The 27,073-nt window shown below is 45.6% G+C and overlaps 1 protein-coding gene across 2 annotated transcripts in view; it reads left to right on the top strand.

The window, feature by feature from the left end:
* Positions 1-27,073, top strand: part of ift74 (intraflagellar transport 74) — a 207,746-nt gene that overhangs the window by 90,827 nt on the left and 89,846 nt on the right. For both annotated transcript variants that reach the window (XM_052019231.1, XM_052019230.1), the window contains 3 exons: positions 6,456-6,518; positions 20,089-20,232; positions 21,411-21,451. In XM_052019231.1, the coding sequence (XP_051875191.1) occupies positions 6,456-6,518; positions 20,089-20,232; positions 21,411-21,451 (248 nt within the window). The remainder of the gene's footprint in view (positions 1-6,455; positions 6,519-20,088; positions 20,233-21,410; positions 21,452-27,073) is intronic.

Below are 27,073 nucleotides of genomic sequence, written 5' to 3'. Positions count from 1 at the left end.
AGGAGCAGATGATATGTGAAAGTATTTCATTGGGGGAGGGGGAGTTATGATGCTATTAGGCAGGAACTTGGAAGCTTAAATTGCGAACAGATGTTCTTGGGGAAGTACACAACAGAAATGTGGAAGTTGTTTAGGGAGTACTTGCATGGGGTTCTGGATAGGTTTATCCCATTGAGACAGGGTAAGGATGGTAGAGTGAAGGAACCATGGTTCACAAGAGATGTAGAAAATCTTGTCAAGAAGAAGCATACCCAAGGTTTAGAAAGCAAGGATCAGACAGGGCCTTTGGAGAGTTACAAGGTAGCCAGGAGGGAGCTTAAGAATGGACTTAGGAGAGCTAAAAGGGGGCATGAGAAGGCCTTGGCGAGTAGGATTAAGGAAAACCCCAAGGTGTTCTACATGTACGCAAAGAATAGGAGGATGACTAGAGTGAGGGTAGGACCGATCAGGGATAAAAGAGGAAACTTGTGCCTGGAGTCAGAAGAGGTAGGGGAGGTTCTTAATAAATACTTTGCTTCAGTATTCACTAGTGAGAGAGACCTTGACGTTTGTGAGGATGGCATACAGCAGACTGATACGCTAGGCTGCAGTGATGTGAAGAAAGAGGATGTGCTGGAACTTTTGAAAAACATTAGGATAGATAAGTCACCAGGACCGGATGGAATATATCCAAGGTTGTTACAGGAAGCGAGGGAAGAGATTGCTGTGCCTTTGGTGATGATCTTTGTGTCCTCACTGGCCACAGGAGTAGTGCCAGATGATTGGAGGGTGGCAAATGTTCCTTTGTTTAAGAAAGGGAGTAGGGATAACCCTGGGAATTACAGACCAGTGAGTCTTACTTCAGTGGTGGGCAAATTACTGGAGAAGATTCTTAGAGACAGGATTTATGGGCATTTGGAGAAGCATAGGCTGATTAGGGACAGTCAGCATGGCTTTGTGAGGGGCAGGTTGTGCCTCACGAGCCTGACTGAATTCATTGAGGATGTGACAAAGCACATTGATGAAAGTAGAGCAGTGGATGTGGGGTACATGGTAAGGTGTTTGATCAGGTTCTTCGTGGAAGGGACTTTCAGAAATTCAGGAGGCATGGGATCCAGGGAAACTTGACTGTGTGGATTCAAAATTGGCTCACCCATAGAAGACAGAGGGTGGTTGTAAATGGATAGGATTCAGAGCTGGGCTGAAAAGTGGCAGATGGAGTTCAACCCAGAAAAAGTGTGAAGTGGTACACTTTGGAAGATCAAGTTTGAAGGCAGAATACCACGTTAATGGCAGGATTCTTAGCAGTGCAGAGGAACAGAGGGATCTTGGGTGTCCATGTCCATAGATCCCTCAAGGTTGCTGCGCAGGTTGATAGGGTTGTTAAGGCGTATGGTATGTTGGCCTTCATTAGTCGGGGTATTGAGTTCAAAAGCCGCGAGGTAATGTTGCCGCTCTGTAGAACTCTGGTTACACCACACTTGGAGTATTGTGTACGGTTCTGGCTGTCTCATTATCAGAAGGATGTGGAAGCTTTAGAGAGGGTGCAGAGGAGATTTACCAGGATGCTGCCTGGAATGGAGAGCATGTCTTATGAGGATAGGTTGAAGGAGCAAAGGAGGATGAGAGGCGACTTGACACAGGTATACAAGATGATAAGAGGCATAGATCGAGTGGACAGTCAGAGAATTTTTCCCAGGGCCAAAATGACTAACACGAGGGGGCATAATTTTAAGGTGATTGGAGGAAGGTATAGGGGGGATGTCAGAGGTAGGTTGTTTTTACACAGAGCGCGGTGGCTGCGTGAAATGCACTGCCAGCAGAGGTGGTGGAGGCAGATACATTATGTCCATTTAAGAGACTCTTAGGCACATGAATGAAAGAAAAATGGAGGGCTATGTGGGAGGGAAGGGTTAGATAGATCTTAGAGCAGGATAAAATGTCATGGACCAAAGGGCCTGTACTGTGTGGTAAAGTTCTATGTTCAATGTAAGGTTAAAGGAAGGAACATGTGCTTGGAGGTAGAGGATTTGAGTGAGTTCCTAAATGAGTAATTTGCATCAGTATTTACCAAGGAGAAGGACATGGAGGATCGTGAGATTAGTATGGAGCATGCAAATATGCTCAGGCGTTTTGAGATAAAGAAAGAGGTAATGTTGGGTCTCTTGAAGAACATTAAGGTGGATAAGTCCCCAGGGCCTGATGGGATATATCCCAGGCTATTGACAGAGGCAAGAGATGAGATTGCTGGGGCCTTGACTACAACCATCATATCCTCTCTAACCACAGGCAAAGTCCCGAAGAACTGGCGATTAGCTAATGTTGTTCCATTATTCAAGAAGGGAAGTTAGGATAATCCTGAAAACTATAGATGTTACTGGTAGGGAAGCTATTGGAGAGGATTCTTCGAGATAGAATTTATGAGCATATGGAAAACCATGGCCTAATTAGGGACAGTCAGCATAGCTTTATGCAAGGCAAGTTGCATCTTACTAACATGATTGAGTTTTTCAAAGAGGTAACAAAGGTGATTGATGAAGGTAGAGCCGTGGATGTTGTCTGCGTGGAATTTAGAAAGGTATTTGACAAGGTCCCTCATGGGAGGCTCATCCAGAAGAATAAGATGCATGGCATCCACAGTGCCTTGGCCGTCTAGATTTAGAATTGACTTGCCCCTAGAAGGCAGAGGGTAGTGGTTGACGGGGCTTATTCTGGCTGGAGGTCATGACTTGTGGTATTCTGCAGGGATCCGTTCTGGGACCTCTGCTGTTTGTGATATATATCTATATATATATAGACGTCCTAGATGAAAATGTGGACTGGTGGGTTATTTGCAGCTATTAAAGTAATATTTCAGGATATTTTGTAAAGCTAATAAAAAACTGTGCAAGGAGATTGGGGAGAGTTGTTAGAATAATAGGGTTGTCATCATAGGAGATTTTAACTTTCCTAACATTAACTGGGATTGCCAAAGTGTCAAATGTCTGAATGGGGTGGAATTTATTCAGTGTGCTCAGGAAAGTTTCCTCAGGTAGTATATAGAAGGCCAAAGCTTGATCTACTCCTGAGAAATAAGGAAGGGCAAATGACTGAGGTCCCAGTAGGGGAGCACTTTGGGATCAGTAACCATAATTCTGTTAGTTTTAAAATAGCTATGGAAAAAGACAGAACTGGTCCGCAGGTTTGAGTTCTGAATCAGGACAAGGTGAATTTTGACGGTATTGGGCAGGAGTTTGCAAAGTTTGATTGGGCTATGTTGCTTGTGGGCAAAGGGGCCTCGGGCAAGTGAGAGGTGTTTAAAAGTGAGATAACACAATTTCAAGAACATGTTCCTGTTAAAGTAAAACAAAGCTGCTAGGAGTTGGGAACCTTGGATGTCAAGGGATATTGTAACTCTGGTAGTGCAGTGGTTAGCGTAACACTTTACAGTGCCAGCGACCCGGGTTCAATTCTGGCCATTGTCTGTAAGGAGTTTGTATGTTCTCCCCACGTCTGCGTGGGTTTCCTCCGGGTGCTCTGGTTTCCTCCCACATTCCAAAAGACGTAAGTTGTGAGCATGCCGTGTTAGCGCTGGAGGTGTGATGACACTTGCAGGCTGCCCCCAGAACACTACGCAAAAAGATGCATTTCACTGTGTGTTTCGATGTGCATGTGACTAATAAATCTTATAAAAGAAGGCTTGGGTCAGATACAGGCAGGTAGGATCAAGTGAATCAATGGAGGTGGAAGAGGATGCCAGAATATACTGAAGAAGGAAATTAGGAGGGTCAAGAGGGGCCATGAGATGGCTTTGGCAGAGAAAATCAAGCAGAATCCTAACAAGATTTTTTTAGTACATTAAAGGAAAAAGAGTGACAAGGGAGAGAATAGACCTCCTCAAAGACCAAGTTGGAAATCTACGTGTGGAGCTGCTGGAGGTGGGTAGAATTCTCAATGATTATTTCTCCTGTTTTTACCATGGAGAAAGATGTGAAGACTTGGGAACCTGGCAAAGTTAATGGGGAACGAGCTGCTAGAGGAAGTGGTTGAGGCAGGTACAATAACAACATTTAAAAGACACTTGGACAGGTACATGGATAGGAAAGGTTATGAAGGATGTGGGCCAAATGTGGGCAAGTGGAACCAGCTTAGATGCGCATCTTGGTCAGCATGGATGAATTGGGCCACACAGATTTACATCTTGGTCTTTGAAGTGCCCTATTCTATGCCTAGTCACTCTTCTTCCTTTAATATACTAAAAAAATCTTAGAATTCTCCTTAATTTTCTCTGCCAAAGCTATCTCATGCCCCCTCTTGGCCTTCCTAATTTCCCTCTTGAGTAGACCCCAGCTTCCTCCATATACCTCCATTGATTCATTTGATCCCAGCTGCCTGTTTCCGTGCTGCATTAGTCTATATTACTGCTCCTAAAACATCTCAAGTAATGCAGCATGGAAGAGTGTTGCATATATTAGAACGTAAAAAGGTAGACAAATCTCCAGGTCCGGACAAGGTATATCCAAGAACCCGCTGAGATATTTACAACATCACTATCCTCTGGCAAGGTTCCAGAAGACTGAGGATAGCAAATGTTGTGCTTTTACTTCTTTCCGGCATTTGGTTCTTGAACTTATGGTAGTGTAGCCGTTAGTGCGACGCTATTACAGTGCTAGTGATTGGGGTTCGATTCCCGTCATTCTCCCGTGTCTGCGTGGGTTTCCTCCGGGTGCTCCGGTTTCCTCCCACATTCTAAAGACGTACAGGTAGGTTAATTTGGGGTTTAAAATGGGTGATGCAGACTCGTTGGGCTGAAAGGGCCTGTTACCACACTAAATAAAATTTTTAAAAAATTTAAAACCCAAATCACATACAGTTTTAACAACACAATGACCACTTTGGCCACCCTGCACTGAAATGGACTTTGTTTTTTTGTTCTAATTGTGTTTTCTTGTAAAAATTGCACATGATTTTTGATTAAATTATGTTTTTCTTTTGAATGCTGCTTATATGTCTTTGTGCCTTTGATGCTGTTTTTTATTGCACCTGTGCATACATGCGCATATGACAATAAACTTGACTTTGACTTTAACTTTATTTAAGGGCTGTAAGGATAGCCCTTGTAATTATAGACCCGCTAGCCTAACGCCAGGATAAGATATACTTACGTTTAGAAAGTCAGAGGTTGATTCGGGTAGACAGCATGGCTTGTCATACAAGTTTGAGTTTTTTTGATGACGTGATGAGCAAGGTTGATGAGGTGAGAGTGATAGATCTAGGAAATATGAATTTCAGAAAGGCATTTGATAAGGTTTGGCATGGTAGGTTACACTTGAAGATCAGATTGCATTACATCCAAGGAGAGCTGGTAGACTGGATATAAAAGTGGCTGGATGGTAGGAAACAGGATGATGGTGAAAAGATGTTTCTCAGACTGGAGGTCTGTGACTAGTGGTGTGTCCCAGGGGTCGGTGTTGGGCTCATTGTTATTTGTCATCTATGTTAATGATTTGGATGAGAATATACAAAGAATAGTTAGCAAGTTTGCAGATGACATGAAAATAGGTGGACAGTGGAATATTAAGAATTGCTGCAGGATTTTGGTTGTCTGGGTAGGTGGGCTGAGAAATGGCAAATGGAATTTAATTCAGGTAAGTGCAGAGTATTACATTTTGGAAGGACAAATCAAGGTCCTGATTGATTGAATGGAAGGGCCCTGGGCACTGTTGTAGAACAGAAGGACCTTGGAGTACAGCAGCATAGTTCCCTTAAAGTGGAATCATAGGTAGACAGGGCAGTGAAGGAGACTTTTGGCATGCTGGCATATAGTAGTTGGGAGGTTATGTCGTGATTATACAAGATATTGGTGAGGCCACACTTAGAATATTCTGTCCAGCTTTGGTCACCCTTTTGTGGGAAGGGTGTGATTAAACTGGAAAGAATGCAGAAAAGATTTACAAGGATGTTGCCAGGACTTAAGGGACTGAGTTATAAGAAGAGGTTATAGATAGGCTGGGCCTTTATTCTATGGACCATAGCAGACTGCGGAGTGATCTCAGAGGTATATAAAATCATGAAGGGTGTAGATAGAGTGAGCTGTCTTTTTTCCAGGGTTCGGGAATCGAAAACTAGAGGACATAGTTTTAAGGTTAGAGGTGAAAGGTTTGTTTATTTATTTTATTATTTTTTTTTTACTACACACAGTGGGTGGTAGGTATATGGAACCAGCTGCTAGAGGAAGTGGTTGAGGCAGGTACATTAGATACATGAAAGTATGTGGACAGGTATATTGATGACAAGAGTTCAGAGGGATATGGGCCAAGTATTTGGAAGTGGGATTAGCTTGGATATACATCTTGGTTATATTCAACCATGGACACAAATGGCCAAAAGGCCTTTTCCCATGCTGTACAATTCTGTGACTAACTGTGGAGTGGAGGGGCCAAATGGCATATGATTGCTTCTATTTATGATGTTTTTTTGATTGGTTATCTTTTCAGGAGTTGAATGCTCGACAGCATGAGTTGGATGTATTGAACACGAAAAAGGAAGCACTAGAGGCTGTAAGAGTTATGAACATTTACATTTCTATTTTGTTTAATCATTATATCCTGAGTTTGATTTAACCAAAATGAGTACATTCACAATAATTCTAATCTAAACAATGAAGGGTTATTTGGTTTGCACTTTTTCCAAGGATAACTTTGGCCTTAACCTTGGATGAAGTAGCAGTTTTGAATTCTAATTTTTCTGAAATAGTTCTAGAAAAGTAGAATTCACTGATTACTTTATGTGTAATGTAATCAGTGTATGTGTAGAGTTTAATGTGTAGAGTCTGTAATTATGGATTCTTATTTAACCAGCAGCCAGCTTTCTGTTGAATAGGTTAGATTTCTACAGCATAGAAATATAAATTTTAGGGGAGCTTTATGGGAGTCAGCTTGATTTGCAACATAAATATTTTCATTCAAAATTGCTACATTGAAAAATATTTTAATAGTGCTCCTTATTTTCAGAATCAGCTCTCCTTATTATCACTGACATATATTGTGAAATTTGATGTTTTGTGGCAGCAGTACAGTGCAAGACATAAAAATTACTATAAGTTACCAAAAAAGTGCAAAAGAGGATAAAAAGTGGGTAGAGATTTGACCATCCAGCATTACATTTGGGTCTTCTAATGATTTGTCATTTACCTGATGAGTCATTGAGTCTTACAGCAAGGAAACAGGCACTTCAACCCAACTGTCCTAGTCTACACAACCTTTCCTTATAATTCAGGCCCCCAAATCCAGGCAACATCCTGGTAAATATTTTCTCCATTCTTTCTAGTTTAATAACATCTTTCCTATAATGGAGTGATCTGAACAACAGAATACTCTAAGTGCTGCCTTACCAACGTCTTATATAATTGCAACTTAACTTCCTATCCCCTCAACAACAATAATTGATTAGGCACAGAGAGAATCTATTAACTGACAAATATGTTTATTGGTTCAACTAACAACAAACATGCAAGTCATACAAAATTAAATATCTGTGCACACACCCACTAGGTTACTCTGACCCTCCCTGAACAGTCAAGGAATAGAAAAGGTAATACCCGGAAATAGGAGTTTGTGCTGGCCAGGTGTTCCTCTTGATCCTAACATTCTCTCTACATTTCTGACATGGGGTCATCCATGTCTGCGATGGCTGTTCTCCAGAGTTTTCACTGCTTCTACACCTTAAAACCCTCCATTCTTATCCTCTTTCTTATCAGATCGAACTGTTGTGTTTTGATTTCTTGGGTCAGATCCACTGAGAAGCTGACACCGGCTCATCTGACTAGCCTGTGTCAGCTTCTCGTTGGATCTGGCCCAAGGCTACAAAGCAGTATTACTTTATTGCTCTTCCACCAGACTTTTGTCTTGTTACGAACCAGCAACAAAAGAAACACTGAGTCATGATTCAGTGTTAAAAATGACTATTAATAACTATTTATGATAATAAGTAAAAGTAAAAATGTTAGATCTTGAACATTAACCCCAAGACTAAACTCATTATGTGTGTGGCAAATTCCCAAACTCCAAGTCCAGGAATAGTTATTAAAGTTCAGTTCTGCATTCCATAAAGTGAAACATGAGCAAGGCTTCTTCAACAACCACTGTTGTCTGAAGATAAGATGTAGATGTAGAGAACAGAGTAATTACGAAATCCAAATGTTCCATGATGGAACCCAATTGACACCTCAGTGTTTACTCAGTAGTGACATCCTCACCCGGAAAAGCATCTGAATCGTGGCCGTCCACACAAATACTTGGTTTCCTCTACAGGTCAGCAACAAAGTGAACTCCATTGGATTACTCCCAATTTCCATATGTGGATTGTAGTGACAGTTATTGTTTCTCATCCATCGATAGAGAAACTAGCAGGCTGGTGAATCTCTTCGACTGACTGTTTCAAAAATGTCATTATGTCCTTTATCTTTGGTTGACGTAAGCACGCCACACACACACTACTCACTATCTTAAAGGGACATTCACCGAGTCTGTAACAGTCTCATGTCACTTCCTTTGATCTCTCTGAATCAGACCAGTTCAAACCACTTTAGCCAGGTCAGCCAAACACTGGGCTCAGGCTAGTTCAGGACACAGGCTGTTCTTTCTACAAGCCTGCCATTTCTACTTAACCAAATAAACAGCTTCTTATTTGTAAATGATCTGAGGTTTAGCAGATCATCAGTAGGGACCTCACTGTGTCCACTTTCAATTGCTCTTATCAAGCCATCCCTGAGTAAGAACCAGTTCACAAAATGGTAGCTGCAAGAACAGTGTCACAATATGGCAGCCTCCATTCCTTTGACCACATAGCAAGAACAAACATTTAGTTTGTTTGCTTACACTGTCCTTGGCTCATTCCACTTAGCTGATTTGGAAGTTTTAAATCCTTCTGGCCAACGTTCCCAACTCCTATACTTAATGCCCTGATTGATGAAGACCATCATGCCAATCACCTTCTTCACCACCCTATCTACTTGTGACGCCACTTTCAGCGAACTATGAAATTGCACTCCTCAGTCCCTCTGTTCAATAACACTCCCCAGGGCTCTACCTTTCACTGTATAATTCCTACCCTGGTTTGATCTCCCAAAATGCAATACCTCATTTATCAGGATTGAAAGCCATTTGCCAATTCTCAATCTACATACCTAACTGATCAAGATCCCCCTGTAATTTTTGATAATATTCTACACTATCTACAACACCTATTTTAGGTATCATCGGCACAACATCATTGGCCAAATAGCCTGTCCAGTGCTGTACTTTTCTATCCGCAGACTTACTAACCATGCCTTATACATTCACAGCCAAATCATCTATATAAATTACAAACAACAAAAGTCCCAGCACCGACTGCTGAAGCACACCACTAGATACAGGCCTCCAGTCCGAGAAACAACCCTTTTCTGGGTAATGTGGGTAATTCAGCTCTGGTCAGTTGTTTGGCAGTATATTATTAGCACTGGACATTAAGATTACCAGTCTTTCCCACTAATCCAGAGGACCTTTCACTCAGAAAAAATATCCTGGGGACTGTTAGAGAAAGAACATCTGTAATGTGAAAAATAAATGAAATTAGAAAAATAACAGGTCTGCACTTCAAGCCTAACCAGTCAGTTTCAGATGAAGCAATGTCCATTTGTTTAGGCCTCAAAACAGCTGGAGGGTTTTGAATGCAAGTTAATGCGAGTTAAGTGGTCTAATCTCTATAATTAAGGTAGTGCATTTTTGTTGTAATCATGGGATGGTCAGCTGTCATTCAAGCACTTCATGAACAATGAATTATGTTGAGGTTTTGAGTTTCTTATTGCTCCTTGTAATTCGCAGATGTTCAATTAACTGAATGTAAAGGTTGAGAAAACTAACAAATTACATTCTTACATAGAGAATATTATGCTCTTTGTCTTTTTTAAGTGCAGGCACAAAAATAAGAGGACCTTTGTATTATTGGCTGAATTCAGCTGGATTTGGCATTTAAAACCTACTGATTGCTCCAATTAACTTCTAAGAAATACAGTTCTGTTAAAAAAGTAAAGCACTAAGAATTAATTGGAATAAAATGGAACAATGAATAGTGTCAATTTTTTCACCTCTTCTCCAAGTTAACAATGCATAATGCATGTTGCCATGACTGAAGGGCTTGAATTATAAGGGGAAATGGGATAGGATGGAACTATTTTCCCTGGAGTGAAGGAGACTGAGGGGGTGAGCTTATAAAGGTTTATCATGGATAAAATGGATTATCAGTCTTTTTCCCAGGGTAGAGGAGTCTTAAACTAGAGGGGATAGGTTTAAGGTAAGAAGGAAAAAAAATAAAAGGGACCTGAAGGGCAAGCTCTTCACACGGAGGGTGGTGGGTATATGGAACAAGATGCCAGAGGAAGTGGTAGAAGCAGGTAAAATTACAAGACCTTTAGACAGCTGCAAAGATAGGAAAGGTTTATAGAGATGTGGACCAAATGCAGTTAAATGGGACATCTTGGTTGGCATGGTCGAGTTGGGCTAAAGGGCCTGTTTCCATGCTGTGTAACTCCATGAATCTGGAATTCAAATGATCCTGCCTCATGTCTGCGGGTGGATTTGCTAACCCGAAGCTGTGATATATCAGCATGAGCAAGTTCTGCCATTGGAGCTGCAGGGGGAATCCAGCCTTGGAGTAGGGAAACAGATGTAGCAGCTGATATAGCTCAGAAGTTTCTGGACTTGTAACAGATCAAGTTCAGTGTAAGACTTAGTTCCTGGGAGTGGCTGAATGCTGGCAGTTCTTCCAGAACTGCCATCCACATCCACCATGGTTCAGTCTAATGTAAAATAATAATAACTAACTCCAGTTGTAAAACAGATAGAATCTCTTTCAGTTCCAGTTTCTGTTAATTATTAATATGATCACTTATGAAGGGACACAAACAGGAAAGAAATACAGATGGTAGAGCTTGAAGGAAAATGCAAATGGTGCAATTTTGTAACATTTCTTGGGTGACTATACAATTACTAAAACTTCAGAGAGGTTGGGAAGGCTGGTACTTTTGTCATTGGAGCATAGGAGAATGTGGGTTGATATTATAGAGGTTTATAAAATGTTGAGGAGCATAGTGAGGGTAGATGCACTAAGTCTCTGTCCCAGGGTTGGGGAATCAAGAACTAGAGGGCATAGGTTTAAAGTGAGAGGCGAGAGATTGAATAGGAACTTGAGTAACTCTTTCACCCAGAGGATGGCCAGTATATGGACTGAGCTGCCAGAGGATGTTTTTGAGGTAGGTGTTGTGAAACAGATTAGAGGTCTCAGAGGAGAGGACTCTGAACACACTCTTAGAGATAAATCATTTATTTACAAAAGACAAACCCGGGGAAAGGGTACCAGGAACAACACACACATGCACTGGTTATAGCGAGTGTGGGGAAAATCGCAACAGGGGTAGAATATACACACACACAATGAAGTAGGTACAGACAATCAAAGAAAAGCAATACAATACCCACCACCCCTTGACTCAGTGCAGGCACGGTTCTATGCTACCAGGGATACTAACTAGAATGCTCCCAACCCTATTAACAGTGCACACCTTACCAACGATCTCTCCAGCGCCATTCCACGGTTCCTCGGCCTAGGATGAAGCAGGGTGAATCCCTCAGAGCAACCAAAAGAGAATGAACTGAGCACATGTGACGCTCTTTATAGTGCTGGAGGGCTGGGGGATCCAGCCCAGGTAATTTAAAAAGACCAATGGCCCAGTGCCAGCAAGGACTAATCGATCACAAAGGCCAATGGCCCGAGGCCAAGTACAAAGGTGCTTAAAGGGACCAATGGTCAGGCACGCACTGATGGGTGGGGTGGAGCCAAACCTTGACTGGCAGTGGTGCGTCTTTCGACCAGGTAATGGGAAGTGCTGTCACGACCCTCCACAATACAATCCACCCCTCGAAAGCCACACCACTTGCCAATCATGGTAATAACTATTACTAAGCCTAGAATTATGGGTCAGTGTACACTACTAATGAAAGGCAGACGTGCTCTTGATAACCTGGCAAGCACAGCATAATATACAGACAGCAATGACAACGAGAATGAGAGCGGTTGCCCAGTGGATGACAGTTGCCCACCATCCCCCCAGAGACCCAAACGGCCACCAGTTTCCCCATGAGGTGTCGTGCTGGAGGAGCTGGTCCCTTGCCTTTTGAATTTTAGCCACCAAGTCCCGAATGTGAGCAGCCAAGTGGGTGATGTTCCTTGACTCATCAGGGATAAACGTGCAGCACTCCTTACCAATCACTGCGCAGGTACCACCATCCGCACGAGTAAGTAATCCAGGGCCATTTGATTCTGCAGGGCGATCATCCTAACGGCTGTCAGCTCTGTTGCTGTTGCGTCAGGGCGTCTTCGGTGTGTTGCAGTGCCACTGCCGATTCATTGGCCAGCGCCTCGAGCATGCTGGCCATCACGGGGCAATCGGGCCGTGCCATACGTGGGAAAGGCTATCATCCAAAATCTCTCCGCCTCCGTGACGGCCCTCTTGTCCCGGTGGCCGCTGTATGCCGGGTGATCTCCAAGGTCATCTAGGACGTGGATATAGGGCACCACAAACGCTGGAAAGCAGCACCCGTATCAGCTCATGGGGAGCCATGGGTAGGCACGGTGGCCGCAAATCCAGTGAGTCCCATTCAAAGTCCGGGGAGCCCCCAGCTTAGCGGCACCATCGGCAGTGGCCACTGAGGCACCCGGATACCAGTTTCGCTTGCAGTCGCTCTGGCCGACTGAAAGGGTGGAACTGTGCTCATTCGGGAGCCTGCACCAGCGTTCCTTAGGCTTGCTCACTGGCTGTGGAACGACCCTGAGAGTCGGGACTCAGGTGGAGTTCAAATTGTAGGGAGGGAAATACCAGTTCCTGAAACACCCACCCATCGGGGATCGCTGGAAGAGATGTTATGTAGTGGTGAGGGGAGTGGTGGGGGACTGCCATTCAGTGCCCCCCCCCAAACAGATATGTCAAAACCCACAGGAGTGAAAAGTCTATGTAAACTGTTCATTTGAAAGTCATCCAGCGGGATCAGCGTAAATGGCAGAGCTTTATCGGTGTATGCTGGGGTTCGCACGCAAATCCAGCAGTCTGATCTATTAGTGGTGCTGGCAAATTCAGCGACTCTGAGGAAGGTGTTGGCAGGCGTCCCGATGCCGATCATTGTGGTGAACAGAAGGGATGACTGGAGTAATGCCATTGTCCTGTAGGGGGTGGGGGGGTTGAGGAACAGGCTCATTCTTCTCGGGTCAGGTGTTGAGTATGAAGACAGGACAGGTTAGTATGACCCGGAATCGCAACCCAGTGGGTGTCCCCGGGACCGCACATGACAACTTCTCCCTTCTGAGGGGGATCCTGTGGCTGTCATACCCATACTCTCCCTGAGTCCTCGGTCTTGTGAGGTTCGGTGTCTTCCAAGTCGGGAGGTGGGGAGTGTGCCAGATGGTGGGACAGTGCGGATCCCCCTTGGCCAGTGGGCCGTGTATTCAGCTGGTCGATGGCCTGCTGCAGCACGCTCAACCACCCCTGCAGTGTGTGGGAGGGCGTTAGCATGCGTATTTTTTCTTTAAGCAGGCCATTCATTCTCTCAATCAGGCCTGATGCCTGTGGGTGATAGGGTATGTGGAACAGCCACGAGATCCCCACCTCAGCAGCCCAGTTCTGGACTTTAGCCCCAGCAAAGTATGAGCCCTGATCGGATTGTACCTCCCACAGGACTCCATAGATGGAGGAGAGGTGCTGTAATCCTTTGATGGTGCTATTCTGGTCAGCCCTCTCACAGGGCACTGCCACCAGGACACCGGAGTATGTGTCCACCATTGTCAGGGCGTACTGCTTTTTGTTTTGGCGTGAGAGCGGTCCGATATAGTCTATTTGCCATACGCGACCCACTCCCATGCCTCAGCGAATGTGACCTGGCGGCCCTGCTGGCCAACCTCGTGGCCTTACTTGCTGGCAGATAGGACAGTTTGCTACAGTGGTCTTACATTGATCCAGTGTCAGAATGACCCCGAATTGCTCTGCCCAACACCGTGTACCATCGGCCCCTAGATGCTCACTTTTGTGGTGTGCCCACGCAGCCAACGCACGGAGGTCAGTTTCATCTGGGGAGGCGGTAGCATAGCATATTTGGGCAGCATGGTCCACAGCGGCATTGTGTATCGCCTCATCTGTATTTTTGTGAGTATGAGCATCCACGTGGTGGACCGAAATCTGTCTGTGGGTTGCCTGATCCTAAATAAAATGCCAGTGTCCCTGTCCCCAGAAGGGGTGTCCATGAATTCCCCCCCCCCCCCCCCCATTTCGTGCCACCGGGCCATCCACACCGCCATACCGTTGGCCACTGCCCAAGAGTCGGTATAAATGTGGACTGGCCCGGTGGTGTCCCGTAGGGTAAGCACTACTGCCGCCAGCCTGGCAAGTTGACTGGACCCACCTGCTCCCTCTTTGGTCAAAGTTTTCCCCGTGGCGGGATGAAGTGCCGCCACTTTCCAATATTACTTCCCCCCTTTTCAGCAGCTGGAGCCGTCTGTGAACCAGGCGTGCAATTTTTGTTTGGGGTCGAGGGAGTTGAAGGGTTGGCCCCAGGACGCAGGGGAGAGCTGGATTTCAGGTATGTCTGGGGCTGGGTCCTGGGACTGTGGGAAGGACATGACCTGCTCGTGGAGGTGGCTGACCCCTTCCAGACTGGGTTCGGCTCGGTTGGCAATATACCATTTCCACTTCACTATAGAGGACCTCTGGGCCCGGCCCTCTTTGTGGGTAAAATCGAGGGATTTGACCCAATGCATTATGGACAGGTGGGGGCAAAGGACAACAGGGTCGGTGTCGGTTTGGTGTTCGGTGGCCGAGGTAGCAGGCAAGCAGCTGGCGCTCGAGGGGACTGTAGTGAGCAACGGCTTCGGGCAGAGATTTGGTCCAAAAGCCGAGTGGGACTCTGCACTCTTGGACCTTCTGCCAGAGGCTCCATTTGGCGACCGTCTCACTGTAACTCAAAGGGGACACTTGCCTGGTGGGGAGCAAGTGGCAGCGCTTGCTCGACAGCTTGCTTTGCTGTTTCAAAAGCAGAGCCTGTTGTTTGGGTTCCCATGAGAATGTGGCTTTCTTACGTGAGACCCTATAGAGTGGTCTAAGGAGCATGGTAAGGTGGGGTATATGCTGCCGCCAATAGCCTAGGAGGCCCACGAAGCTCTGGGTGTCAGTTTTATTCGAAGGGACGGCAAAATTCAATATTATATTCCTGGCAGCCTCGGGGATATGTCGTTGGCCTGAGTGCCATTGTATCCTGAGGAACAGGACATTCTGGCTGGGGCCCTGTACCTGATCCATATTAATGGCCCAGCCCCATTCTCTGATGGAAGAGATTGGCATATCAAGAGTGTCTCAGAGGTCTCAGACAGCCCTTGGAGGATGTCTTCGATGTAATGGGCGGTTGACACCTCTGGGGGGAGTTGAATGCCTTGCAAATCCCGGGAGATTAAACCGTGACAAATGGTGGGACTGTGAAAAGAGCCTTGGGGTAGACGGCAGTATGTATATTGTCTCCTGCCCCAGGTAAATGCAAACTGATGTTGGGAAATGTGATGGAGGGGGATGGAAAAGAATGCATTGGCCAAATCCACCTCTGCATACCTAGGCTTGTCTGGGCGCCCCGCAATATCCTCTACTACAGTGACTATGTCGGGAGAGGGGTGGTGGACTTGTTAAGGTGTCTGTAGTCCACCGTCATGCGCCACGTCCCATTCTTTTTGCGGACAGGCCAGATGGGACTATTGAAGGGAGAGGCTGTGGGTCTGATGACACCCTCCCGCAGCAGGGCTTGGATGGCCTCAGTGATGTCTTGGTGTCCCCCCGGCACTCTGTATTGTTGGCTACAGACAACCTTGTGGTTGGGGGGGTGGGGGGTTGGTGATGGGATTCAACAACTGGCTTCCATTTGGCTTCCCCAACTACAACTGTAGCCCATGCGACTCCGAATATAAACTTGCCCCGGTTGGTATGAAGGGATTGTCCCTTTAAGACATTGTTCACTAGGATGCATTCAGGCGAGGCCGCTATTAAAACTGTTACGGGTCAAGGAGGTTGGTTCCCAATGGCCATGCAGATCGTGACTTCCCTCGCAGGCAAATGGGAACCCTCCAACCCCTCTATCTGCATCTGTGCTCCTTTCCACCTGGTGGGGTTGCCTGGGACGATGGTGTGTTGGGCACCCGTGTCGACGAGTGCCATCCACCTCTGTACATGCCCCTTTCCACAATGTACTGCTATGGATATATGTGGCCTCAGGTACCCCGGGTGGGGGATGGCAATGGAACAAATGCGCCGGGGACCCTGGCCTTCATCCTATGGGAGTGGGGTGGAGGTCTGCTACCCCGTGGGTGAGGGTTCCTGCTGGCGGAGATGGGACATTTCCTTTCTCAGCAGGTCCCAGAGCTTAGCCCTCAGGGCAGGAGAGACTGTTTTGAGTGGGGGAGGGGCGGAGGCAGTGCCAGTGTCAGCAGGGGCAGCCCACGTGGTCCGGCAGTTGGGGGCACCCCCTGTATCGGGCTTGGTCCCGGGGTGGTTGTGGGTCTTCCCCCGGCCAGATTTCCTCCTGCAGAGCTCTTTCGACTGTGCGTAAAGGGCAGAGGTTGGGACTCCATCTATGCTGGTGCGGTCCACCCCTGCGCGCAGCAGGTACAGGTATAACTGTTTGCGTGTGAAACGAGGAGTTGTGTCTCCAGCCTTGTCTCTGCTCTACAGACCTGGGCAGGCTCCCCCCGCTGCATGTACTCTAGCCCTTCCAGGAGGGTGATGGTGTTCCGTACGGTCTTCCCACTAGCTGGTCCCATGAGGGGCAGGACCACTGGCCTCAACTCGGGGCGCACGGTGGCCACCAGGTATCCCGCTAGCACGCTGGTCACCCTGGTATTTTCTAAAAACTTGCGATCGCCGGCCCTCTCGTAAATGCCGGTCACCAGCGCCCATTCCCTAATGACCCTGGTGCCCTCACTGACTGTGCTCCATTGCGGTCGACCGTATAAATCCCATTTGAGAAGGGTAGGGTACCGGACCCTCAGGGCGGTCACTACCCGATCCCACAGAGTAGCATCGTTCCCCGGTCCCTTTGGTGGCGCCCGCCGGGCATTGTTAACACTCTGCTGGTCGGACAATCTCCCCAGGATGCTCACTTCCTGGTGAGAGAGGCTCACGTTGGGGGCCCCCTCATCCCACAGTCGGAGCAGCCATGTGGCCAGGTGCTCGCCCAGCTGCTGGCGGTACTGATCCACCAGCTGGGTCAACTCCTTGACTGAGAAATCCCGGGTCTCCATAGTTTCAGAGGGACCATGGGCACTTCCCCCTGTGGTTTCCTCATCCCTATTCCCCTCCCTTTCGTGGTGGACCTGGGACTTCGTGATGACGGATTGAGCATGCAGGGGTTTGGGTGCGTAGGGGGGAGGGAGGTTGTGATGAGACCCAGGCTCCTTGGGCACCCCCTCCTCGTCATTATCCATCCATATATCCCCATCCCCCAGCCATGCGTCCAGCTTGTCGCTACACCGGACCAGGGCTCGAATTTTGAGTGGGTCCGGCTGCCAGCCAGACCGGCAGGCTGCCTGCGCCTGCTGCAGTTGGATCGGCCTGCAGGCAACCTCGGTACCTCTAGCCTAGAGGTCGTTGGCTCGGGTCTGGGCAGCCTGGACTGCCTCCTGCGGCTTACAGCATTGCTGCTGGAGCACCTCTATTTCCTTGTCTTTTTGGAGACACATCCTGTATCTGGCCAGTAATCCTGACCTGGCATCTCAGGAGGGACGCAAACAGCCAGAAGGCACCTCACCATGGGTGTCTTAACTGCTCAGCCCAGTCCACTGGTTTGCCGTGGTCCACCAGCATGCTGGCCAAGCTCCCAAATCCCTCGCTGTTGTCAGTCCACCCAGGAATCCTATCCTAGGAGCCTGCACTATTCCAGAACATCCCTCCCCGCGTCTGTGTTCAGCCAAGACCTTTGAGACCCTGCTCACAGTGCCAATTGTTGTGAAACAGATTTGAGGTCTCAGAGGCGAGGACTCTGAACACAGTCTTGGAGATAAATGATTTATTTACAAAAGACAAATGCGGGTGAAGGGAAACAGGAACAACATACTCATGCGCACCGGTTATAGCGAGCATGCGAAAATCGCAACAGGGGTAGAATACACACACACACACACACACACACACACACACACACACACACACACAAAACGAACTAGGTACAGACAATCAAGGAAAAACAATACGATACCCACCACCCCTTGACTCAATGCAGGCACAGCTCTATGCTACTGGGGATACTAACTAGAATGCTCCCAACTCTATTAACAGTGCACACCTCACCAACAATCTTTCCAGCGCTGTTCCATGGTTCCTCAACCTGGGATGAAGCAGGGTGAATCCCTCGGAGCAATCAAAAGAGAACGAACCGAGCACATGTGGCACTCTTTATAGTGCTGGAGGGCTGGGGGATCTAGCCCAGGCAATTTAAAAAGACCAATGGCCCAGTGCCAGCAAGGACTAATCGATCACAAAGGCCAATGGCCCGAGGCCAAGTACAAAGGTGCTTAAAAGGACCAATGGTCAGGTGTGCACTGATGGGTGGGGTGGAGCCAAACCTTGATTGGCAGTGGTGTGTCTTTCGACCAGGTAATGGGCAGTGCTGTCATGTGACAGCCACGACACTCCACAATACTGTAGGTAAATTGACAACATTTGAAGGGTACTTGGACAGGTACATGGATAGGAAAGGTTTAGAGGAATATTGGCTAAACACAGGCAGAGTGGATCAGCTTAAATGGGAATCGTGGTCGGCATGGACCAATTGGGCTGAAAGGCCTGTACAAGTCCATGACTCTATGCAGTAATTGAAGCAAATTGATTACGTGTATTTAAGGGGAAAGATGTAGAAGCACACGTATGAATGGAAATTTTTCTTGAATTACTATCAGATTAATGGTGTGTGATGCATGATGTTTATTTGTAGTTCTGTAGCAGGCTTGCCAAATTTGCACAAGCTGAAAAGATTTATGTTGTTCATTGGACAAATGAAGATGTGATTGTGGTAGATGATTGCATTTTTTAACACACATTGTCGTATTTTATCAAAGGACTAAACAGATGTAATGGACACATTAGTGATGCAGTAGCTTTACCAACTGTGCCAGCACATCCCCTGCCCCATCCCCCTACACTTTTTTATCGATAGAGGGCAATGAGCTGGATTTCGTTACAGTAACCTTGATTAAGGAAAATAGATTAGATGTGCTTAAGGGGAAAGGCATAGAACATATTAATGGGACTGGATGTATGGGTGGCAGATGACTAAGGCGCAATGTAAACACCAGAACATGTTAATGGGATTGAGTGAATGGGGTGGCAGAAGGCTGTCATGGAATCCCAGGCCCCTTTCAGCTCAAAGTGAGAAGGTACATTTGGGATGTCACTGAGAATCTCAAATCCAATTGGGAGTACATGGAAGCTCAGCAAATGGTGGGGGAAGTATGTAAATAAACAGAAGCAGGCATAAATAGCTGTTCTGCTATCATCATTAAAGCTGAAGGTGAAAAGTGTAAAGTAGTTCACCAGCATGTTGCCTGGATTAGAGACTATTGGCTATAGGGAGAGGTTGGACAAACTTGGATTGTTTTCTGTGGACTGTTGGAGGCTGAAGGCCAACCTGATAGAATTTTATAGAATTATCAGAAGCACCGATAGGTTAGATAGTCAGAATCTTTTTCCCTTGGTAGAAATGTCAAATACCATAGCTTTAAGGTGAGAGGGAGAATGTTTAAAGGGGATTTATGAGGCAAGTGTTTCACACAAAGTGCTAGGTGCCTGGAACACCCTGCCAGGGAAAATGGTGGAAGCAGGTACAATAGCAACACTTAAGAGGCATTTAGGCAGGCGTATGAACAGGTAGAGAATGGAGGGATTAGTTTGGGTTGGTTGGCACAGACATTGTGGGCTGAAGGGCCTGTTCCTGCGATGTACTGTTCTATGTTCTTAAGAAAGATTCATGTAATTTATTAAAATAAAATTCAAATTCTATTCAATTTGCACAGGAGATAGCTCATTCCCAGGTGAAGCAAGAAGCGGTGGTTCTGTATGAAAAACTCCATGAGCTTGAAAGTCACCGTGCTCAGATGATTGCAGAAAATAAAAGTATGGGATCGCCACAGGAAGAGAGAGAACGACTACTAAAGCAGGTGAAATTGACCCTCATTTGGCTAAGCTGGGCAATCAATTTAGTTAAACTGCTGCAAAGAAATTTAAAAAAGGATGGTTATGAAAGAAATTAGAATAAAGATGCATGTGCATCCCCTGAATAAAGGTAGATGGTAGTAGTAGTAAATATTTGTAATGGCTTCCATAGCCTCAGCATGTTTCAAAGCTTCACTCTCTTGGATAGTCCTTTGGGAGTGAGGATGAATTGCTTCCAACTTAAGGTGGCTAATGAGGCCAATGAGGGACCCACAGACTCTGCCACAAGTGTTGTTTGACAGGATGGGCAGGTGTATAGTTTTGGAGATGGTGCACTTCTCCTGCCATTTATGCTGGGCTTCTCTATGCTCCCATATAGACTACAGATTCTCAGTGCCATCCCGAATGTCCCTTCTCCACTTTGTGCTGAGATGGGGCTGGGTTTTCCCACAAGTCTCAGCTGGTGTTTATATTCCACAGAAACCATGTGTCCCCATTACATCGAATCCAGTTAACATGTTCTTCTGTGCCTTTCCTCTTAAAAGCATCTAATCTGATTGACCCAATTGTGACTCTGGTAATGAACTCCACTTCCATGCCCTCTATGGATACAGTGCTGCGGCATAGTGACGCATCTACTAGAGCCATTGCCTCAAATCTTCAAGGGCCCCAGTTAAATCTTGACCTCAGATGCTGTTTGTGTGGAGCTTGCATGTTCTCCCTGTGGCCATTTGGGTTTCCTCTGGTGCTTTGTTTCCTCCCACATGCCAAAGACATGTTTGTAGGTTAGTTGACACTGTAAATTGCCACTAGTATGTAGGTGAATGATAGAGACTTGGGGGAGTTTGATGAGAATGTCCAGAGAAAAAAAATGGGGTTTAAATAGGTAGTTTATATAATGCAGAATTAATGTCCATAATATAGTTAAAATTCTTCATATGCTGCACTCAATCTTTAGTTATGCCAGTACTCAATGTCATTGTAATACTCCTTAAAAGATCTGAAGATGTTCTTTTTAACTGTGTCATAGAGTCGGACAGAACAGAAACAGGCCCTTCGGCCCACCATTTCCATATCAATCTTTGTGCCTCTTCTACACTAATCAATCAAATAAAAGTTGTGGAGCTGTTTCCATTTAGAGGCCCCTACATTCATAAAATGCAGTTTTCATTGCTTTTAACAGGTTAAAGAAGATAACCAGGAAATAGCAAGCATGGAAAGACAGTAAGAAAGGAATTTATTTATTATCTCCAATAATTTTACTGTAATGATTTTATTTGCTGTGCATTTAATTTCAATATTTTTGTGTGATAATTTGGGGTTAGTTGAGACATTAAAATTAATCTATATAATCAATCCAACTTTCTTTCTCCCTCCCACAGATTCACCCAGGTGAAGAGGTACAAACCTCTCAACATAGACTTTGCATTCCTCCATACTCAGCTACAAGTTCTTTGCATGCTTGGGCAGCTGCAGCCTCCATGCGTGTTCATCACTCAGCACTGAGCTTGAGCATGTCTTTCCAGGGTTTCTGGCTCAGCAATACTTAAGAATTAAAAAGGTGCTTGCTGTGGAATTAAAACTGAGGTGGAGTAGAAGTATGATAAATATTCCACCAGTCCATATCAACATTGTTTTAATGATTTACTGATAGGATTAAATCAATAAAAAGTATAAATGTTTTGCATCAAATTACCAGGAAAAGGAAAATTAATTCCAGTTGATCCATTGTTTTACAATTTTATCTATTTTTTGGTCCAACATGTAGTTCAGCTCATTCCACAGATGCTGTCTGACCTGCTGAGTATTTCTAGCATTTTCTGTTTCTGTTTCAGATTTCTAGCACCAGCAGTATTTTGCTTTCAGTCCAGTAATGAGCTGTTATTAATTAGGCATCATGAAGGCTGCATTAGAGGAAGCTAAGCGGACTGGAGTATCTGTCTTGGTCTTTCAAAGAGTTAGTCCCACTCCCCAGATCTTCATTAATTTATTCTCAAGATTTAGGTATCACCAGACCTGGCACAATACCAGCACTTATTGTCCATCCCTAATTGCTCTTGAAAAAGAGATGGGGTGCTGACTTCTTACACCACTGCTGTCCTCCTGGTGAAGGTATTCCCAAAGAGCTGATGCGGAAGGAGTTCTTTTCCTGTACCTCTACAGGAGATGACTGTTGAATTTGCAAACATCATCTTTTGAAAATGACTGTTGAATTTGCAAACATCCTCTTATCAGGCAGTGCATTCAACATTCTAGCCTCTTGTTTTCTAAAGTTTTTTATTTGCTTTTCTTGGGAGGGTACTTGGGCATCACTGGCAAGGCCATTTATTGCCATCCCTATTGCCTTTGAGCAGGTGACAGTGAGGTGCCTTCTTGAACCACTGGAATATACTTCCAGAGCGCTATTGAGGATGAAATCCCAGGATTTATACTCAGTGATGATGAAAGATCAGAGATAGATTTTCAAGTCAGGATGATGTGGGACTGGGAAGTAACTTTTAGATGATGGTGGTCCCATATGCCCGAAGTGCTTGTCCTTAGTGGTAGAAGTCACTGCTCTCAGAATAGATGAGTTTTCAAATGAATCATCTGTATTTACCGTGGAGAAATCTATGAATAGGGAATTCAGGGAAGTGTACAATGATGCCCTGAAACGTATTGATACTAAGGAAAAGGAGATGTTGACAGTCTTCAGGTACATAAAGATGGATAAATGCTCAGGGCCTCAGCAAGTGTATCCAACGAAATTGTAGTAAGGTAAGGAGGAAATTGCTGGGTCCCTGGCAGATATTTTTGTATCTTTGTTAACCACAGGTGAGGAATCAGAATACTAGAGCGTGGCTAATGTTGTGTCTTTATTTAAGAATCACTGCAAGGACGTGCCAGGCTGATGAGCCTAATGTCAGTGGTGGGTAAGATTCTGGAAAGGATTCCAAGAGACTGAATTTGGGATAGACAACATGGCTTTGTGCATTAGTAATCGTGTTTCATGGATTTAATTGAGTGTTTTGAAGAGGTGACAAAGAGGATTGACAAGGGCAAGGCAGTAGATGTTGTCTACATGAACTTTAGCAAGGTTTTTGACTGGTCCAGAAGATGAGATCACATGGGATCCAGTTTGAGAAAAATTGGTACAAAATTTGATACAAAGTTGGTTTGGTGGAAGGAGTCAAATTGTTGTCCCGAAATCAATTTCCCTATCCGTCCGCTGTAAATAACACAATGCCACGAGGTCGATTCAAACAAATACCTTTATTAGCAGTGCACCGCTAGGAGAATTCTCTTCAGCACTCACTAAGAGTCGCTTCCCGAGTTCTCCCAGTACAAAGGTGTTGACAGAGATTTATACAGGTATTGTCACGCACACTTTAATGAGTCAGGTGCCAGAGTTCTTGGTTGAGCAGGAAACGGACAAAGGGCTACTGCAGATGGACAAAGAGCAGCCTCACACCACAGGTTCAGCTAATCATTTTGCAATCGGGTGAGACAAAGGCAGGTATCACCTTCATTGTTTGAGACAGCCTTCCCATTTCCCGTTAAGATTGACCATCATCTCCATAGTCAAGCATAATGGGAATCCAGTTAAGTTCCAGACACAGCAATTACCACACAGCACCCAGCCCAGGTAAGCAGTGGTGTGGCTGGCTGTTCTGGCCTGAAGGACACTTTTTAAATCAGTATTTCGAGCAGCCATAATTCTCATCCATCTTAAGATATCGATACAGTTATAGTTTATTAATCCTACACCTCCTCAAGAGGATGGTAGTTGAGGTTGTTTTTCAGATTTCAGCCTGTGGTGTGCAGCAGAGATTGGTGCTGGGTCCCCTGTTTGTCATATATATTAACGATATGGGTGAGAATGTAAGAGTCATGATTTGTAAGTTTGTGGGTGATGCCAAAATTGGTTGTGTGGTGGACAGTGAAGGTGGTGGACACTGGAGAAGGTGGACAGTGAAGAACTGAGGCAAGATACCAGTGGTGAGGACCCTGAAGATATGGTCAAGGCAGGCGGAGGAGCGTCTACAGCACTGCTTTGAATCAGTGGACTGGATCATATTCAAGGATTCATCATCGAATATAAATGAATATGCCACAGCCGTCATCGACTTCATCAAGACCTGTGTGGATGACTGTGTGCCTTCGAGAACATACTGAGTCTTCCCAAACCAGAAGCCCTGGATGAGCCAGGAGATTTGCAGTCTGTTGAGGGCTAGATCTGTGGCGTTGAAGACCAGCAATACAGAATCCTTCAAGAAGTCCAGGTATGACCTAGGGAAGGCCATCATGAGAGCGAAAAGGCAATTCCGAGTGAAGCTAGAGACACAGTCAGATGCACGCTAGCTGTGGCAGGGTTTGCATGCCATTACTTCCTACAAGTTGAAACCTAACAGCATAAATGGCAGAGATGCTTCACTCCCTAATGAGCTCAATGCCTTTTATGCATGCTTTGAAAGGGAGAATAACACAACACCTGTGTGAATCCCCACAGTATCTGGCGACCCTGTGATCTTTGTCTTGGAGGATGACATCAGAACATCCTTCAAGAGGGTGAACCCTCGCATGATGTTAGGCCCCGATGATGTACCTGCTAGGGTACTGAAAACCTGTGTGGACCAACTGGCTGGAGTGTTCAAGAACATCTTCAACCTCTTACTTCTGCAGTCAGAGGTTCCCACCTGCTTCAAAAGGGCATTAATCATACCAATGCCCAGTAGCACTCACATCTACTGTGATGAAGTGCTTTGAGAGGTTGGTCATAGCTAGAATTAACTCCTGCCTGAGCAAGGACCTGGACCCGCTGCAATTTGCCTACCACCACAACAGGTTTACAGCAGATGCAACCTCACTGGCTCTTCACTCGGCTTTGGAGAACCTGGACAACAGCAATACATACGTCAGGCTGCTGTTTATCGATTACAGCTCGGTGTTCAATACCATCATCCCCTCAGTACTAATTAACAAGCTTCAAAACCTGGGTCTCTGTACCTCCCTCTTCAACTGGATACTTGACTTCCTTATTGGGAGACCACAGTGAGTGCGGATCGGTAATAACCTCTCATCCTTGCTGACAATCAACACAAACGCACCTCAAGGCTGCGTGTTTGTCCCACTGCTCTACTCTCTGTACACATGACTGTGTGGCTAGGCAAAGCTCAAGTGCTATCTATAAATTTGCTGATGACACCACTGTTGTTGGCAGAATCTCAGATGGTGATGAGGAGGCATACAGGAGTGAGATAGATTGGCTGGTTGAGTGGTGTTACAACAACAACCTCATACTCAACGTCAGCAAATCCAAGGAATTGATCGTGGACTTCAGGAAGGGGAAGTCGGGAGAAAGCACACTAGCCTTCATTGAAGGGTCAGCGCTGGAAAGGGTGAGCAACTTCAAGTTTCTGGGTGTCAACATCTCAGAGGATCTATCCTGGGTGCAACACATTGATGTAATCATGAAGAAGGCACGCCAGCGGCTCTACTTCATTAGGAGTTTGAGGAGATTTGATATGTCGCCAAAGACTCTTGCAAATCTCTATATATGTAAGGTGGAGAGCATTCTGACTGGTTGCATCACTGCCTGGTATCGAGGCTCCAATGTGCAGGATTGAAAGAGGCTGCGGAGGGTTGTGCATTTAGCCAGCTCCATCGGGGACATCTTCAAGAGATGGGGCCTCAAGAAGACGGCATCCATCATTAAGGATCCTCACCATCCAGGACATGCCCTCCTCTCATTACTACCATCAAGATCCACACTCAATATTTCAGGAACAGTTTCATCCCCTCTGCTGTCAGATTTCTGAGCGGTCCATGAATTCTACCTTGTTATTCCTCTTTTGCACTATTTTATTTATTGGTAACTTAAAGTAATTTTTACGTCTTGCACTGTACTGCTGCTGCAAAACAACAAATTTCACGAAGTATGTCAGTGATAATAAACCTGATTCTGATATAGGAAGATAGTTCAGTTCAATACTTGTAAGGAGCTGATGTAGAAAGGCACACTTCAGATCATTGGGTTCTCTTCCAGGGCAGGTGGGACATAGTCACAGAACAATACAGCAGGAACACAGGCCCTTTGGCCCAACAAGTCCATGCTGTCCACATTGTTCACATAACTAGTCCCAATTTCCTGCATTCAGCCCGAAAACCTCCAGGCCCCTCCCCTCCATGTACCTATGCAAGTGCTTCTTAATTGATACTATTGTACCTGTCTCAACCATTCCTGTGGCAGCTTATTCCACAAACTCACCATCTGCATGAAAAAGATGCCCCTTAATTCCTTTTAAATCTTTTCCCTCTTATCCTAAATCTATATCCCCCTAGTTTTGGACTCACCTACCCTGGGAAAAAGACTGTTACCATCCATCTTAGCTATGCCTCTCATAATTGTAAACATTTCCAGAAGATCACCTCTCATTCTCCTACGTTCCAAGCAGTGAAGGTCTAGCTTGGCCAACCACCTCTGGTCCTGGCAAAATCCTCATAAATTTTTACTGCACTCTTTCCATTTTTACCACGTCTTTCCTGTAACAGGGTGACCAAAACCTGTCACAATGTCACACGAAGAGCGAGATCGCAGAGAACCCAAATGCAGAACACCGGAATAAGACTGGAGTCGGGATGCTTCCTCGGTACCGAACGCAGAACAGTGAACAGAAGGAATCTTGCCTCAGGACTCTGAGACGGAGTCCTGACACGGAAACAAGGTTTTCTAGGAGAAACAGCAAAACCGGGACTGCTCTAGAGATAATGGCTCTAAGCAGCTGGGATACAAAGTATACCCAGAGTTAGACCAATAATCTGGCAACCAGGGTTCTTATACTAGTCTCCTGATGCAACTCAGGTGTG

This window comes from Pristis pectinata, chromosome 7 (genome assembly GCF_009764475.1).
Source record: "Pristis pectinata isolate sPriPec2 chromosome 7, sPriPec2.1.pri, whole genome shotgun sequence".
NCBI lineage: Eukaryota > Metazoa > Chordata > Chondrichthyes > Rhinopristiformes > Pristidae > Pristis > Pristis pectinata.
Note: the sequence above shows the minus strand (reverse complement) of the source record. Positions and strands in the feature narration are given on the sequence as shown.